The sequence below is a fragment of the Daucus carota genome, chromosome 4 (genome assembly GCF_001625215.2).
Source record: "Daucus carota subsp. sativus chromosome 4, DH1 v3.0, whole genome shotgun sequence".
NCBI classification, from domain to species: domain Eukaryota; kingdom Viridiplantae; phylum Streptophyta; class Magnoliopsida; order Apiales; family Apiaceae; genus Daucus; species Daucus carota.
In genome coordinates, this window is record NC_030384.2 from 26,706,576 (window position 1) to 26,725,406 (window position 18,831).

The 18,831-nt window shown below is 33.4% G+C and overlaps 1 protein-coding gene and 1 pseudogene across 1 annotated transcript; both read right to left on the reverse strand.

Moving 5' to 3' along the window:
* Positions 1-2,980: 2,980 nt before the first annotated feature.
* On the reverse strand, positions 2,981-11,041 carry LOC108217103 (pentatricopeptide repeat-containing protein At3g02330, mitochondrial-like; annotated as a pseudogene).
* A 2,006-nt stretch (positions 11,042-13,047) lies between these two features.
* On the reverse strand, positions 13,048-14,737 carry LOC108218335 (aquaporin PIP2-1). Its single transcript, XM_017391244.2, has 4 exons — positions 14,285-14,737; positions 13,729-14,024; positions 13,467-13,607; positions 13,048-13,376 (listed from the first exon to the last, which is right to left on the reverse strand). Exons 1-4 carry the CDS (start codon positions 14,577-14,579, stop codon positions 13,263-13,265), a joined length of 846 nt encoding a protein of 281 aa, XP_017246733.1. The 5' UTR covers positions 14,580-14,737; the 3' UTR covers positions 13,048-13,262.
* Between the last annotated feature and the right edge of the window lie 4,094 nt (positions 14,738-18,831).

The following is an 18,831-nucleotide window of genomic DNA, read 5'->3' on the forward strand; positions in this document are numbered from 1 at the left end:
GTGTCCAGGTGTCGGCGTAGAAGTAGTATTTTGGAATGTTCCCTGGCTTGTCCCTATCGCCAGTAGTTGACCGTTATGTTTGTCTTTATCGCGTCAGTCTGTGCCTTGTGCAGCAAGTGTCGGCTGGTACAAGTTTGGACCCCGGTCGAGGAGTATGATCCGGATATACCCATGGTGTACCCGGGTCCTGTACCTTATCCGGACGGCGTACTCTGGTAGGGTTGGTGGATTGTGTTTCGTTCCTGGTGGCTTCCCGGGAATTGAGGCTCTTGAGTAGGCCCGGGTTGGTTAATCCGGATTACACCATATCACTAATGGGTTTGTATCTCACTATTCATCATTTACATTTTTAAACTCGCAGTTTCATTATGCGTGTCCAGAAACTCACATCTCAGTCATGCGTAACAAGCGTGCACAAGTTATGTATTTGCTGCATATTTTCACTTGATACTAAATACGCATTCCACTACTGTGTATGTTTGAAGATAAATTTTAAGAAAGTATATATCATGAAGTACGTGGAATACATATCCTCTTCCACTCATTAGTTTGGACACAATTCTCGTCGGTGGTTATTTTGGGCACACTTGAACGAAAACATGTTATGCAGGGCTTTTACCCCTAACTTTAACGGTAATGGTTAGAATTAACAGAAAGGGTGCAAACTGATGCGCCAAACAAAATAAAGAGAAGTAAAGTGTCTTGTGTAAAATTATTTGAACCCATTTTGCTAATAAGCGGAACCAAGGAGATACAATTTACACTTAAGTGTATTTTATATAAATCTGGGTTCAAAACATGATTCTATGTTATTAATTTTTTTTATTATTGTCAGGATAATGATTCTATTTGGTAATCTATTATTCTGCGTTTTTTAACATTAACATGATAAAGAAAAATTAGGATCAATTTTTTTGTCAGCAGATACTAAATGAATGATTTATTTGTCAAATTTTGCCCGTCTGGCTGACTTCCCGAGTAAAAGAAGAACATATGAGAAAGGAGGAACATTGAACTTACACGCAACACGCCAGCACGGATAACATAAGAAAGGAAGAACAAAATATTTCGAACTTCCGGTTTGGTGTCCGCTTTTAAAATCTGAAATCCGAAAAATCGGAATAGATATCCGATTTAAATTTTTCTATAAATTCGTATTTGTATTATTATATTTAACAAATCAGGCATTCAGATCTAATTTTAGTTCTTATTAAAAAATATAATTTTATATATACTAATTGATAAATTTATTTTAGTTAAATAGTGTTATATATAAAGTAGTGAGTAATTTCTTATATAACTATATTTTTTGTTAGTTTATTATAAAAAGTGGCTTGTTCAGATATTATAATATTTTGAAATGAGATATAGGGTAAATATGAAGATTTTTTTCATAACGGCCTAACCTCTTAAATTTTTTTATAAAAATAACTTTCAATATTATAAAAATACTATTTTTATAATTTATTTACAAAAACACGACTTGCAATTTCTGCAATCTCATTTGCAACATCATTTTGCAACAGTTGCAAATAGTTGAAAATGAGAAATCAATTTGCAATTTTTGTAACAAATACGACTTGTAAATTTTACAACCTCGTTTGCAATGCCATTTGCAACAGTTGTAAATGAAAATTTTCATTTGCAACTTATGCAACTTCATTTGCAACAGTTGCAAATCAATGTTGCAGAAGTTATAAGTAATATTTTTGTAAATAATTTGAAAAAAATTATATTTTTAAAAAATTCAAATTGACAGTATTTTTGTAAATAATTTGTAAGAAGTTGGTATATTCATAAATATTCCTAACATGAATGATGGAAATATTATAACTAATGATACGAATGTTAACACAAAGAGTTCATTGTTTTTAATTGAAAATAGTCAATTTGATAATTATAAATATAATTTATGTAAACTATTATAATAATTGAATTATATATTCTACTTAATAAAGATAAAATATATAAAAAGTAAGTTTATACATGCTAAAACTTTAATTTTTGAATTGTTATTATTACTTATAACTTATGAATTGTAATGGGTTAAAACATTATAAAATTAAACAATGAAGTATAACTACAGCTTAGCTACATGTAACTAATTCATATTAAGATTATTTAATTTAATTTTTCATCCCAGTTAAAAAAGAAATCTGAATTCGAGATATTCTATTACATCGATCATTTGAAAAATTGGACATTCGGTGTGATATCTCACCCGCAACTAATAACATGTTTGATAAAATTTATTTTGCAAAATGTTTTTAGCAAAAAAATATATTCTAGAAAATTTCATATTTAATTAATAGTTCTAATATTTCTGTGCGGGGAGAATTATAAAATTATGTACATGTCAGGTGTTGGGGTGATGTTTTTGTTAAAACAAAATAAATAAAATTATGAAAACTAAATTTATTTATTAAATTTTAGAAAAATAATAATTTAATAATGAATAGTCACACAACGTCTTACGGATATAATCAAAATTGAACAAACATATTAATGATATCTCTGTTGAATCTTTTCTTATAGTAACCAAGGGATATTGTGCGAAAGATATGCACATTAAATACAAATGCATATTAATCAATCTAAATGCATCAAATACAAACCTTTATCACTTAATCAACACAACGAAAAGTCAGTAAATTTGTAATCCCAAATATGATAAATGATAAAAAAAATAAAAAAAAATCAAACTCTCACGAGAAGACACCAAAAAAACCCAACAGAAGGAAAATAAGAGATTAACGAAGAATAACAAAAAAAAACAAGATCAGGCTTTTCATCGGTGAAAGTCGATGTAAGCCCTCAAATAACAGAGCAGAAATAGTTTATTTTATCAGCAACATAAAATCGAAGACTAAAATTATGAACAGAACATATGAGAATTTGTTATTAACTACACAGAACAGCCAGGAGAAATAGGAAAACGGGAAGAAAAAACTGGAAATTGAGAATTAGCCACACAAACTAGTAGAAAATTGATTTTTAATTCAATATATGCATAATATGAAATGTTCAGTACCCAAGCAGTGACTAATATGGTTCAATTTAGTAAAAAGGAAGGGTTGGTTTGCTAACTTCACCACGAAGTTGTTGGATCTGAAGCTGCAACTGAAGATGTCCCTGATGGTATATTGGTGGAGCTTGCCAACCAAGTTTAAGACACACTGAACCAAAACAATAACAAGTGGATTAATGAAAAACGCTAATCACTAGCCTTCTTCAGCTATAAAAAAACAAAACAAAACTGATCTGTGCTGCCTTGATTGTCAGTTTGATTGTTCAGAGTCGATAATGAGTGAGTGCTGATGGCATTGTTGAGTAAGAAGAGCTGCTTTTAGGCATATGGTGATCAATTAAATTCAAGATCCTGCACTTAAAATTTAAAGAAACACCCATAAGAATTCCTAATATTAAAAATGTGTAACAACAAAGACTCTGCATATTTCATTTCGATTATAATTCAAAATTCTTATATCTGACTAGAGGAAGTTTATACTTGCAAAGAGCCCTTGGTAACCTCTATCCACCTCATTTCTATAAAATTAATTATTAATTCCCAACTCTTTGCAACAGTCTTCTTAGAAAGTTCCATTCTAATCCATCCAAATTAATACAGAATCACTACCAAATACAAAGATTTAAACATATTTGAATACAAAATAGAGATGGCTTTCAAAATTAAGGACATACATTTTGAAGCAGATAGAATATTTTCTTGTAGATTGGAGGCCAATTGATGATACAGAATACGATATTCAGTTTTTTTTTGTGTGTATAAATGAAGCGATATATATTTGTGGATCCTGCAAAACAAGTTTAATGTACACTGGCCAAAACACCAAGTGGATAAAGCAGTAGAACAACTTAATGAGTCAGCCTTTTTTCTGCAATAAAAAAATAAACCAAACCTGACTACACTTACCATGCTAAAATGTGTTCCCATTAAAGTGCGGCCCTGTATTTATATATTAAAGCAATCGGGTCAAAATTTTTGTAAGAAGATAAGAAGGAATAGATAAGACATAGATAACTGACGATGAAACACTTGTAAAATTTGTGTTTCTAATGATCACTAGCATCTAAGTGAGACTGAGAAGACAAGTGGTGTGATATGAGTATGTTTGACCAAAAATCACAATCTTCTTCTTGATTCACTAAATTCCCTCTCTATATACAGAGTTTACATATATGCGCATGCACGACAAGATTGCAGACTGTAGGAACAACTAGAGTAGGATGACTCACGTTTTCCCTGGTTCTCATTTTGTTTGGTTTAAAATGACACTGGTTTTATGATAAAAAAGTTGAGTATCCAAGCTTTGATTAAGAAATGTACGGTTTGCTGATTCAACGTGGAGAAGATGGAGCTGAAGCTGTCCACGAAGATGTCCTTGATGGTTTATTTGTGAAACCTAAAAAACACTAGTGAAGTCTAGATTAAAACAGCAATAAGTGGTTTAACTAGAGAAAATAAATCATCAGTCCACCTTCTGCAATGGAAAGCATAGACAAACTGAGCTACTTTGCCATGTCTGATCAACTAAAGTCAACGATGTCGGTGCTGATTGCCTGAGAATGAGAAGAGCTGCTTGTAGGCCTCGGCTCAAATATTAAATTAGGATCCTGCACTCATTATAAAAAAAAAACCCTTATATCTTTATCCTGCAGGTACACTTAAAAAAAATACCTGATATTCTTAATGATAAACATGTGCATCAGCAAAGACTAATAAAGCTACAGAAGCACATGAGCATTTGCCCAAAATTACATCATCAATGCCCTATGGATCATATAGTAAGAAAGTATAGGATCATAGGTATAATAAGACTTACGAATATCTAGCAAAAAAAAAAAGGAGTTATGAAGCATATAGTAAATTTTATACCACTTACAATACAATCTATTTGTACCATATATATGTGCCAATCTAATTTCAGTCAATTAGGTTAATTAATATATAATGCTTGTAAAATTTGCATTTCTAAGGATCACTGACATATCATCCAATGGTTCTGTGTACAATACAAGATTACGGTCCAAAGTTGTCCAGATAGTATTTCTAGCTGTCTGATTGAATGTTCTGGAACTATAGTTTCGAATTCTGAAGGGCATTTTGTTAAAAATTTAAATTTCTTCAGATTTTTTTATACAATCAAATTCACTCTGTCCTGGTTTCACTCCATTGGTAAAATATGAGAACTCGAGCATTGAATCTAGAGCTCTAAATACATGTAAAGGATATGTCATAGCTTATGAGGATAGTGTTGAAAGAGAGTTCCAGGCTGAAATGATTTGTATATACCTGGCTCATTCGTGGCATCTTTGCAGCCAAGTGAAAGACACAAATTTCAGTTGCTCAATCATCTCACCTGCAACACCTCATCTTCAATGTAATTCTTTTCAAGCCCTGGATCTACTAATTTTACAAAATCTTGTTTGTCCAGGGTATATGTGAGCATAGCGAGCCTATAATATTATGTTTCATACTGAAATTAGATTTTTATGTTCTCATGTCAAGTATGGCGGTGAGCAAATTACTTCAACGAGAAAAGATAGTCTGATTCTATATAGCATCTATATAGAATGCCACACAAGGAAAGTTTTTCATATTTTCATCAAGTCACATCAAGTCAGTTATAGAACCTCAACTATTCTAAAAAAACATAGGCCTAAGGTCTAAATCTCGCAATGACATAAATTCTACAACTCTTGCAATGTATTTGGGACCGTAGTGATATTGACAATATAGAAAACTTAAAAGCTAAAACCTGCATGGTGGTGTTCTACATCAATGTCAAGATTTAGTTATAAGATTTTGTACAAGTTCAATCTATAATCGCAATGCACTAACTAATACTCCCTCCGTCCCAGTCAATAGTATACATTGGGGGACGGGGGCGCGGCACGGACTTTAATGCTTCAATATAGTATAGTTCTATAAATTATTTTTAAAATTTTCTTTTTCTGTATAAAAGTATAACATTTATACTTTTATACAAAAAAAGAAAATCTTAAAAATAAATTGTACAATTATGTTTTATAAGTGTCTTAAAAGGCGTGTCGAGCAGTGAAAAAGAAACGTATACAATTGACTGGGACAGAGGGAGTAGCTAAAAAGATTTGAGTGCATCTAAGAGATTGTCAAATAAATCAGATGATAGAAGTTGAGCCCTCCAGAAGAGAAAGAGTAATAAACAAGGCCACTAATATCTAGTGGTTATGATGGTCTGGAGTAAACAAAAAGTTGACAGGAATGTTTATCCTTTCCTTATAATTTTCCCGTTCTCTTATGTCAATTTTTTCTAACATTACTAGGGAAAAAAGGAATTAAAAACGTTGTGTTTGATATCATAAAGTTTCGAAGACAATTTTAAAAAGTTTGCAGCGACCTGAGACTGCAAAATACTAATGAAATTGTTATTCCTTTGACATACATATACGAAATATCTGAAGTGCAAAGTGATGCTGAAATTTATGAGAGTGAAGCTTAACCACTCAACCAGGCTCGTCACCTAAAGAGTGTGCACGATCCATCCACAGGTTTAGGTGTGGGGAGCTGCAATAGACATATCCAAATGAGAAAACATCAGATTTTTCTGTCAGCTTGCCATTTGATGGGATAAAAGGCCTTTAGTTGTATTATCTCCAAATATTGTTGCCAGGCACCATACATATCCCTTATCTATGAGATGAACATCAAAAGTAAGTAGTTGTCCAGCTTAAGCAAATGTAATTTCCCAAAAGTTCAGAATACATGAAACAATTTCAAAATTTAGCTTCATGTGTTAATATGATCGTGGCTATATATAAATACAGTAATACTGCTAATTATTCCCAAGGTAAATTTAAAATATATAAATTTACAAATCCAGTTGATTATGTAATGGGAAAAGAAAATAAGTGATGAAACTACGTAAAGTGGAGTATTAAAGCATTTACAAGTTACAGTAAAGTTAAGAAACTGGAAACAGCTGATGCACCATCAGAATCCAGCAAATACTCTGGCCTTCCACTATTTTCCCGGGGAAAGTTTTTACACATGAGAAAAGTGAAATAGAGTCGCTGCTGATTGATAAATATGCAGTTGCATCTACGTTTGGATTTAATATTAAGCAGCTAGGTGAAGAATGTACCTTTGCGAAATGCTCATCTGGAACCTGCAATTTCTTTTGAACACACACTCATTTTATGTTCTGCCAAAGTGTCGCCTTCATGAATGACCAAGAAAAATGGTGCTGTCAGTATGAAACAAGTATTTAATATGTTTCTTCAAAGTTATCTAAAATTAGTTCAAACTAAGCACTTAAGCAAAACATTGGATTCTGTGTTGTGTGGGCTACTATCATTTCAAGAATACTTGCCCTTTTTAATAAATATATTGACAAGTTAGTCTTTTTAATATAAACAACACTGCATTTTTTTTGGTTGAGGTGAATGAATTGGAAGAGAATATAACAAAATTTGAACTATTTTAGGGGTAAATGTTATTTAAGGGAACGGTGAAACTAATAATCTTACTTGAGATCACACTGAGGAGACAGTGTTGCATTATAAATAACATATGCAGTCAATTTGAGAAGCCGGATTCTTGAAGAACAAACCTCAGTTCACATTCAGCAAGCACATAAAAAAATGAAGGTAAATGAAGTAAGTTGCCTCCTCTTATCCCAATGTCTACTATCCTAAATGAGGGTGTGCAGAAAATGGTTTAAATGGAGAATGGAGCATTCTTATTGAATTGGTGGGTTTGACCTCTGATTGTTTGGAGTGAAATGGAGAAAAAATTGAAATTTAAAATTTACCCCTAAAACAGTTCAAATTTTATTATATTCTCTTCCAATTCATTCACGTCAACCAAAAAGAATGCAGTGTTGTTTATATTTAAAAGACTAATGGTCAAAGGGTTGGCCTTTAACCAATATATAAAGATCCACAATAGCATAGTGAATCGTAACTAATTTTTTTTATACCTTGTTAATCTTGTCATTGAACACTTCAAGCAGCTCAAGTTTGGCATTGGCATGTGCTAATTCCACCTGCAAAAGAAATCGGAATTATAACTAGCGAAATTAGTTTATGCAGCAAAGTAAAATCAAAATATAGCAGTAGTATATGCTCTAGAAAGAATCCGACAATCTATTAAGCATTGTGGTAGCTGCATAGCAATATCAGAGCAGACTGTGAGCAACACAAATTACCTTTACTTCATTAATTACACCACCCACAGACACAGTGCTCAGTTTAGGAAGTGGGATGTTGTGGATAGCCACCTGGGATATCATGAAATGTTAATTATAACCATGTAAATTAACATAAGTTGAGCAGTAGTAAACTAAAGGTAACAATATGATTGTGTCGAGCTTACAGAATTTTACTTTTGAAACAGAACTCTGATATTCTGTACTATGAATTGGCCGATCTCCCTCTTCCAGAATTGCAGTGTCTCAAAACTCTAAAGGTTGCTTTCCATCATGCACGCAAAGATGAGGTGTGTATTACAGTTTCTGCTCTTTCAGTTACTAGATACTTCATGCAGGCCCTGGTTCTAGTTGTATACTTGTATCCACATCTTGGATAAGTGAAATGATTTCAGGTTCATATCTAAGCACTGTCATATCACTTGTTAATATATTTAACTTTTCAGATATTTCTTTGCATCTGAGATGAGCTTTGTCTTTGATAAGAAGCATATGCAGCTCTGATTGCAACTCAATCAAGCTACAACCAGGCTCCTTTTGTAGTCCAGTGTAGCACATTATTTTCCTCTATTTGGAGACCTTGTCCCTCATTCCTGCATTAGCATATATATTTGATAGAAGAATATAAGCGGAAGAGTCTGGTGGTCCAGTTTGAGGAGAAAAGTTGCTGCTTTTTCTGCCATCTCTACATCCCCTTGCAACTTGCAAATACTTGGTACTATTCTCCAAATAACATCATTTGCCTCAAAAGGCATCTCATTAATAAGCTTCAGGGCATCATTGGTTTGGCCTGACCTTCCTAATAGCTCAATCAGACATGAATAATGTTTTTGTTGAGGATCTAATCTATAGTCATTGGACATAGAGTAGAAATACCTCAGCCCTCTCTTGACAAGTCCCATATGTGCACAAGCTCGGAGGACTTCAACAAAACTTGCATGGTGGATGTACATTCTTCAATTGCATGGCCTCAAAAATTTGAAGGCCCTCTTCAGCAAGACCATGTTGCACATAGCCACTAATCATTGAATTTCATGTCGCGAAGTCATGGTTTGATGCTTTCACAAACATTAATCTTGATTCTTGCATGTATCAGAGTGCTTCATATAAACATATATACTTGCATTTCTTACTTGATAACTTGAGCATGGATTTGCCTACCAAGTACAATGGTTGCCAGGTTTGCGCAGGTATCAAGAACAGTTGCATATGTGAAGTTATCAGGCGTAACTCCAACTTCTAATAATGAGCAGAAAATTTATGAGCTTCTTCAGTTTGTTCAAGCAATGAGAATCCAGAGATCATTGCATTCTAAACCTTTATTGTTTTATCTTCCATTTTGTTTTGGAGCTTCTTTACTTCTTCCACTTCTTCCCACTTGCAGGACATATCAACAAGAACATTCCCAACAAAGAACTCCAATGTTATCCCAGACTTGGTTATTCTGCCGTGAATTTCCATGTCATAGTTCAGTGCTTGGCTACCTGCACAAGCTCTAAAAACACAACCATAAGTGAATTCATCCGGTTCCATATTTGAACGCAGCATGGGAACTAAGAAATAAAGAGTTGTTTCTTCATCTCCGTTCTGCACATAAGCTCCAATTATGGCATTCCGAGAAACAGGGCCCCTTCATTCCATATTATTGAACACAGGGAAAGGTCGCGTCAAAGCTCCAAGTTTCCCATACATCTCCAACATGGCATTAGTAGTAACACACACGTTGGACCACAAAGTACTCTTAATAGCAAATGCATAAAGTTGCATACCTTGAAAATATCTTTAATCGTTGCACAAGCACTAAAAGAGGATAAGCTTATCTTATATTATAGGATTACATTTTATGATTCAGCAATCCATCAAAAAGCTTTCAAGCATCATCAGTTAACCACACTTCCAGTACATATCTAAAGCGGCTGTTCCCACAATGATATCTGATCCAAAATTCTCCTTCATTGTATGACCATGCATCTGAGTACCAAAAACTCAGTGAAGATACATCTTCACATCATCGGAAAACACTAGCGCATATACTGACTTGCTGACCCCAATGCCGTTAATTTGCATCTGTCGAAACAAATGCAATCCCAGAAAAAACTCATTAATCTGAATACAACTAGCAATCAGTGCACTCCAAGATACCCAATTCTTCTCAGGCATTTTATCAAGTACTCGACTCTTTCAATCTTTCACATTTCGCAAACATACGCAACAACACACTTCCAGAAACCACATCACAATCAAACCCCATGAATCTAAATCCCCAAAAAACTAGTTTTCCAAAACAAGCTTTCAACACAACAACAAAAGTAGTTGGATCAATTACCACACCCCCATCCTGTATTTCCAGGTAAACACCAACCGCTCCTCAAGAAACCAAATCTCTATCAGACAACCCATCAAACACTTTATAAGCATCCCTCGAGTCGCCACATTTCATGTAATGCGGAATCAAACAGTTGGTCATCATTAGAAAAAAAAATTAAAGACTAAATTGAATTGTATTTGCCTATAATTAATTATTTATAAGAATAATGAATAAATTATCATCTCAGGCTTGTCATCATGTAAATACCAGTAGAAACGAAGCTTATGGCAGTGGCAGGGATGATTCCAGGTCCGATGATGAGAATGGTGGCACGGTCAGCAAACACCTGAAAGAGATTTATATAAATTTCAATTAATTTAGTACAACATCTATAAGCTTCAGTTGAGCCCTGAACAAAATTGAATCAAACAAGAAAAATTGAATTGCTCTCCTTGAATAATATTCGTGATCATCATCGCTTGATTTTAAATTTTATTTGGAACTAATACATTTAGCAATGCAGTAGGCTTACAAAGCGAAAATCAAATACCAAATTGATCTCGTTTAAATATAGAAATAACTTATAACCTCATTCTGTACTCTAGTAGTCTAGTACAACAATATGCTTACAAAGTAACAATCAAATAGCAAATTTATCTCGTTTGAATATGAAAACAACTTATAACTTCATTCTTCGCTCGTTTAAATATAAAAACAACTTGTAAGTTCATTCAACATCGCTCAATCTGAACTGTTAGGTGAAATTAGTACGGCAATGTGCTTACCAAGTGACGGCGAAATGTCAATTATGATGTTATGACTGAATACTCTGTCTGGTGTCTAAACAATTCAAGGATATTGCTCTGCTCTATTAATTTCAAGTATTCAGATTTCAGACCACTAAAATATCACCGACCATGTTGTCACATACTATTAGAATTAGTTTACAGATAAGTAGTCTCCACTCTCCATGCATTATTCAGCTACTTCTTGTTTTTGTTAATGAAGAAGACCTTTCAACACCTCACAATACTATCTTAGTTTGAGCCAAGACTCATCAAGATCGGATTTATAGCCGTCTTTGAAAGTCGGGTTTGGGATAAAATTAGAGGTTTGAGATGTTTTAGAAGTTTAACCATTTCAATCCGTTAATGTTCGTGTTTGATAATTAGCGGATTGAAATCGTGGTTGGTTTGAGTCAAAAAACTAATTTCCGAAAAACTATTTTGAGGAGTTTTTTGGGTTAGAAGTTTTTACATGTGTCAAAAATCTAATCGAACAGTTATTTACGAAACAGTTTACAAGAAACCGTTAATTCAATCTGCTAGTTAAAACATCTATTTCAATCGGCTAGTTAAAACATCTAGTTCAATCCGCTAACAGCTACCCGTTAATTAACAAACAGGATCTATATCTCGTATCAACAATAACACTGATTTCTTTATAGGCTTGCTTTACATTACAATACACAAGTTCGAAAGCAGAACGCCCTAAGAACGCCCCTGTATTAAAGCCAAAAGTGCATTATGAAACACCCAAATCACCAACTAAATATTAAAATGTGAGAATGATTATGGTAATGTTAGAATATGAAGAAGATAAGGTAGAGTAGCTCGCCATTAGTCTGTCACTAATATATGATAAGCAAGACATCTAATATTCCATTACATAGAATACAAAGTATATGAGCAAGCAATCTGTTTACTTTTTGGCTTCTTGTACCTTACAACTATTTTCACTAATATTAAAAGGAGTAATTATTGGCACACTTAGCACTAAGGCATCATATACACTTAGTAAGTTTGTTTGTGATCCGCTGTTTGGATCACAGGATTTCAACCCGATTAACGGTAATATGAATGAGATTTTAATACAAAAATGTATTAGAATCTCATTGCTGATTCTGTTAACCGGGTTGAAATCCAATATTCAAAAGACACCTAAGTTTGGTAATGAAAATGCTTTATTTACAGAAAGGAAGTATTGATATTAACGGTTTTATGAGACACAAATGATCTCTGAAATGTAACCAAGAAGTATAAACATCTTTATCGAGAAATCAAATTCCAACAAACATGATCACATGAAGGTCGAGGATTCAAGTTTCAATAATACTCTGTTGTGCAAGTATGCGTAACCAACGCAGAAGCACTCGGCCACTATACTGGCTGTTTTTAGGAAGAATATGTAGTAAAGAAGCAAGAAGTTAGCAGTAATGCATGGAATTGTGCAGCTCAAGATGAGGATTCAGAAGTCTAAAACTCATCACACAATCAGAAGATGTATCAATCGACTAGCCAAACTTATATAATTAACACTCTTTTACAAAAGGAGCCAATGATATCGTCTTCAACAGAAATAAAACTCAGGTTGTGACTGTGAGGATTCTAAAGTGATATGATAGCTTGAAGAACAATAGGCACCATACACTAACGACAACTGGGTGCACGATTGAGATTCGATATAAAGAACACAACCCCATACATGCTTTTCGGGAAACATCATAATTTAAGTAGGAACAAAAAGAAAAAAAATAAAGAAGAGAATATTATTAAAGGAGAAAAGGAAACAAAAGATGATTACAACCACAAAAGATACAAATACAACAAAGAGGAAATTACAAACTTAATAACCTCAGAGAAAATTACAAATAATTACAATTCCTTGCCATTGCCTCAGATTGAATTAGCATCTTGTATCGAGCTAGAGACAGATCTCAATGCTTTGCGAAATTTTAAAATTTCCTAGGCATTGCTCCTGAAAGACCCGAGCGCCTTGAGTGCTGCTGCTCTCAGAATGTATTGGTGGTAGAATGCAGCAATGGCTGCGCCGATGAATGGTCCAACCCAGAAAATCCACTGAAAAAATAATCGACAAAAGGTTAGATTTAGATAACAGATTCAATAATTTTCACAATTAACTTTTTACAATAAAACTATGTCTCATACTTGATCATCCCAGGCCTTGTCTTTGTTGTAAATAACCGCAGCTCCAAAGCTTCTGGCAGGGTTAATTCCAGTTCCAGTGATGGGAATGGTGGCAAGGTGAACCATGAACACGGCGAATCCAATAGGAAGAGGAGCCAACACCTGAATTCCACAAGATTAATGTAAATTTCACTTATCCAATACTAAATCCACCGCGAAAATCTCTGTAACTTGTTTAATTACATGAAAACATTCTAAAAGCAGTCAAAACCAGATTACTTACAGGGACATGAGAATCTCTGGCATTTCTCTTAGGGTCAGTAGCAGAGAAAACAGTGTAAACAAGAACAAATGTGCCAATAATTTCAGCACCTAGACCAGTACCCTTGTTGTAACCATCAGCCAACTCATTGGCCCCACCACCATACTTGTTGTAGTAAGACTTCTGGAAAGCCTTCACTAAACCTACTCCACAAATAGCACCCAAACACTGTGCTACCATGTACATAACTGCTCTGATTAGTGACACTTTTCTTGCCAAAAACAATCCAAATGTCACTGCAGGGTTAATGTGTCCTCCTGTAATTTTACAAAATATAAATAATTTAATCATAAAAAATATCTATCAAGAGTATGGTCATAAAAACCACAAAAATTGATCTACAAATTCAGGATTTATCAGGAATTTTAATTTTTTTTTAATAAATTCAGAATTTTTAGACAAATCGTTGTGTAATCGATAAATTAATAAATATATTTTTTAAAGATTAATTAGACACGTTGTCAGTTAAAATAGTTTGCAGTAGAACATATCCATATCGAGAGATAGGAGTACTGACCAGAGATACCGGCAGTGCAGTAGACAAGAACGAAGATCATGCCACCGAAGGCCCATGCGATACCGAGAAGGCCAACGCCACCGCATTGGTCAGTGGCGGACTGGCTCTTGTAACCAATGACAGTTAGTACAGTGATGTAGAGGAAGAGTAAGGTGGCTATGAACTCAGCTATGACAGCTCTGTAAAATGACCATTTACCAAGCTCATCTAGTCCAATGAATGCTGCTGGTGGGGGGTCTTGGTAGTCCTTGCCGGAGTACTCATGGGTTTGCTCTGACACTTCTTCTTTGCCCATTGTTAACCAAAATTGTGGCAATTATGCAGAGAGAGAGAGATTGTTTGGAGAGAGATGCAGAAAGAGGAGTGTGAGTGGATGAGGAAGAATGGGTTAGTATTTATGGGAAGACAGAGAGGAGAATAATGATTAAGTGGGTACCTAGCCACCTCATCTTTACTAATCATTTTCCATTACTAATCTTTAATAAATTTGACAATGAGCAGCTCGAAAAATTTACAAATTTTATTTTTCAAAAATTATAATCTGAGTCAGATTTCGAATAATTGCAGAAGGATATATTATGTAGTTTTTAATAGGAAGCATAGTCATATAATTAAACCTAACCTAAGTAAAGGTGATTATGCCTTCCAGACTCTAAACTTAAAGTTAATGCATGGTCCCCCTACAATTTATGTCCTAACGGCTCTGGTCATAAATAATATGATGGATAGGGTCCCAAAATTTGTGTAACAACTTGAAGAATGCAACGGATCAATTCAGAACGTTCTGGTTAAAGTTTACACAGCTGTGAGCTGTCTCGGTTGTTCCTACCACATGTGAAGCCTCTTTGTAGCCACTGTGTCTTTACCTAAACCCAACGGCCTCAAGTTTAAACCTACTGTTGGCAAGAGAAAACCATACGTGCTGTTGTTTAAACCTATATATCCAAATGTAATTATGTAACCGACCATTATAGTCAACCCCGTTGAACATGCTCTAACAACATTTCAAACAGTGTGTATCGAGACTGGTTATAATGATTCATTATATCTTAAATAGTATGTGGTTGGATAGTTCAAGTGGTGTGTTTATCGTTATCCTTTGTTGTCGATGAATATAGCCAAAATCAACAATAAAAGATTTTTGTATCGCTTTTATATTGGCAAATTTTATGTAAGTAATATTTTATATAATTAATTATTTTTAGTGAACAACGTTCAAAATCTACAGAAAGTTTTTCAGACCTCTGTTCGATGATAGACTCCTAATTTTTTAGAGTTGTTGTAAAGTAATTTGTCTGTGAGTGTCAATGTTAATTCCCTTCAAAGTCCAAAGCCCTTCCAATAATTAACAAGGTCGGGAATATTAAAGGAAGAAAGGGGCTCAAAATCATTGTTGTCATATTTGGTTGGACAATGAAGCTATTGACAGATTGGTTCTGACACTCAGAGATTTGACAGATAAATTCATCAGCTACAACTCATAATAACTGTGAAGGAGATTGGACCTCCGGGGATATGAAAAAATACTACTCCCTCTGTCCCCAGGTAGTTTACCTTGACAACGAGAGTTCGGCACGCATTCTAATATTCCTAAAAAACATAGTTTCGTAACTTTTCTTTTATTTTTGTATTTTAACTAAAAATTTAATGTTTGAATTTTTTTACACAAAAAAAATCTTAAAAATAAGTTACCGAACTATGTTTTATAAGAACCCAAAAATACGTGTCGAGCAATGAAAAAAATTGTAAATAAATAAGAGGGACGGATGCTACTAGTAATCATGCAAAAAGAGATCATCTATTTGGGGTAAAAATATTTTTTCCCTAATTAGTAGGGGTAGAGATAAAATCATTAACATAATTAAAATTATTAATCATTCAAGTGTACATGAAGACAAATAGGTTGCTATCGTAGTGAACCGCCCATCTTTACAAAATTCCCGCCGCCCCATTGCGAACATCCTCCACCACATACTCAATTTTAAATCCACGATGCAACCAAGTCTTGAGGAAGACAAAGGTAGTGTTTTTTTCTGTTTTATAGTAACATTGTCCAATCGTTGTTCAATTGATGGAATGCTAGATTATAAATATATATGAATTAATTCAAAAATAATTTTGTGGCTAGACCTCGCGTAGAATTACATATCTTGTATGTGCTCTTGAGAAACTAAAAAAACAAGATGCTACTCCTATATAGTTTTAAACCCATCGTAAATGAATAGAGTTTGTACTCCTATATCGTTTTAAGCATGTCGTAAACGAATAGAGTTTGTCCAAATTTTATTTGAATTGAACTGAATTTAATTTTTTTTTTGAAATAATTTGAATCAATCCTAGTTTAGCTGAACAAAGAATGATGTTAAAGATCGGCTCTTTTATTAACAAACCAAACACAATTTTTCCCACGAGCAATTCGAGTCGAGCTGTACTCCCGCCGAGTTCGAACAAAATCGAGTTGTCTACAAGTATTTCAAATATGATTTTCAGCCTACAAATCCTCCTTCGAAAAGTAATATAACAATAAATATATTATTTTACAAGCTACGTTCATATGTATCAATATCACACTATAATACTAAATTATATACACTCACACGCTCAATTTACAAACAATTCTCATATAATTTTACTAAATAATCTCATTTCATTAAATATAATTTGTCGTTTATAAGTTACAAATCATAATAATCATACGTCTCAAACTAAATATACAGTTTATAAGTTACAAATCGTAATAATCATACATTAGACTCAGACTCTTAACTCTACATAGTTGTTTTTGCCTTATATTTCTTTCTATCTTTTATGTCAAGTTAATTTTTATCATAATGGTTTATAATTTTATTTAAAATATTTAAATGATCCATGATATTTTAAATTGTAACATATATATTATTTGAGCCGAATTGAGTTATGCTAGTCCGAGTTAAAACTCGAGCAAAACTTGAGTCAAACCAAAACTAAACGAGTTGAGTTGAGTAATGTATTAAAATTTATAAATAACTATTAATTGGCTGATATCCGGATTAAATGTATACTTGTAATATAAAAATCTACTTTTCAAATAATAATAATAATAATTAACAGCGAGGTTTTTAATAATAAATTTAAAAGTTGCATTTCGTTCTGTGACAACTTAAAACATAGTCAGATGCCTCAAATATCATAATTTATACAAATAAAATAAAATTCAAAGAGATTTTTAACCAGAGTTTCTGCAATTAGAGGGGCTCTCACCAGATCAGTCTTTGAGCAATCATGATATGTTGTCCATACAAAATCGTAGGTACATTAATCACACAAGAAGATAAATAGAAGAACGTCAACATGATGTATTGGCGAATTTTGTTTAAAATAAAGGCGTATTCGTTCATTTATATAAAAAAAATTAAACAAAATAAATAAAATTTAAAAGGAAAAAGGTGGTTGGCTGAAGTCTGAACAAAGTAAATAAACTACTCCCTCCGTCCCTTCCATTTCTTTACACATTCTTTTTTGGGGTGTCCCATTCAATTCTTTACATTTCAAAACTTACCAAAAATAGTCAATGGTCCCACCACTTCTCCATTTTTCTTTCCTTTTCACACTACTTTTACTCCACTATCTTCTTTTTATACATTAAAAATCAATGGGTCCCACCACTTCACCTACTTTTCTTTCTCTTTTTCACTACTTTATACATATTTCTTAACCTCCGTGCCCAACCCATTTGATAAGAAATGGGAGGGACGGAGGGAGTACTAGTTATGGATAACTTAATTTATCCAAAATATACTCTTTTGATGATAGCTATACAGATGTACATCACATGAATATAATATTGCATATCCTGTAGTATAATATTGTGCGGGATTTCTTCTCTAAAACACTGGCCCTGGCGTATTTCATATATCAAGATATATGCATGTTATTGCCAGCTCCTCATGACGTATTAAAATTAAAATTCTAAATAAATTTATGTGTGTGCTGTAGCTGTCAAATGTAGTGAGAACTGATAAGTGTCCGCCGAAGATACTGTTTGGGGTTGCTATTGCAGACAATAACAATAGCTTTTTGCTGAAAAACAGATGAAAAATTGTTTGGTAAATCTAAAAGCAAATTTTTTGAACGGCACTTTTTAGCTGAAAAGCTTTTAGAAAATGTAGGTCCTCCCGTACTTTTGAATAAAGCTGTTTTCAGCTTTTGCAGGAAACCATTTCAAAGTTCACTATCAAAACTCACCAAAAAAATTATTATTTTTATATTATAACTCAAAATCCATAGTCATGCACGCGACATATATAAAAATCGCACGTATAAAATGGATCATGTAACCAGAAATAGATTGTTGGAAAAATGTGGGTTTAAATTTCACATTGTTATTTCAATTTTGAGTCACAAATTTGAGTAAGCATCGGAATGCATTGGAATACGTTCTCCTCTGAGAGATCTTTTCGAAGCACTTTGAATCACTCAAAATAACTAAGAGATAAATGAAATAAAAGTATCCAAGGTAAGTCTCTCAAAAGTGGAAAATGATGTTTGAAACTCATATCCCACATTGA

Bases quoted from the DNA above. Each gene is read 5' to 3' on its own strand.
- LOC108218335 (XM_017391244.2), bottom strand. From the start codon at position 14,579: ATGGGCAAAGAAGAAGTGTCAGAGCAAACCCATGAGTACTCCGGCAAG. The intron at 14,025-14,284 runs GTCAGTACTCCT...GTAAAATTACAG, and splicing joins CTGCACTGCCGGTATCTCTG to GAGGACACATTAACCCTGCA. The intron at 13,377-13,466 runs GTATGAGACATA...TTATTTTTTCAG, and splicing joins ACAAGGCCTGGGATGATCAA to TGGATTTTCTGGGTTGGACC.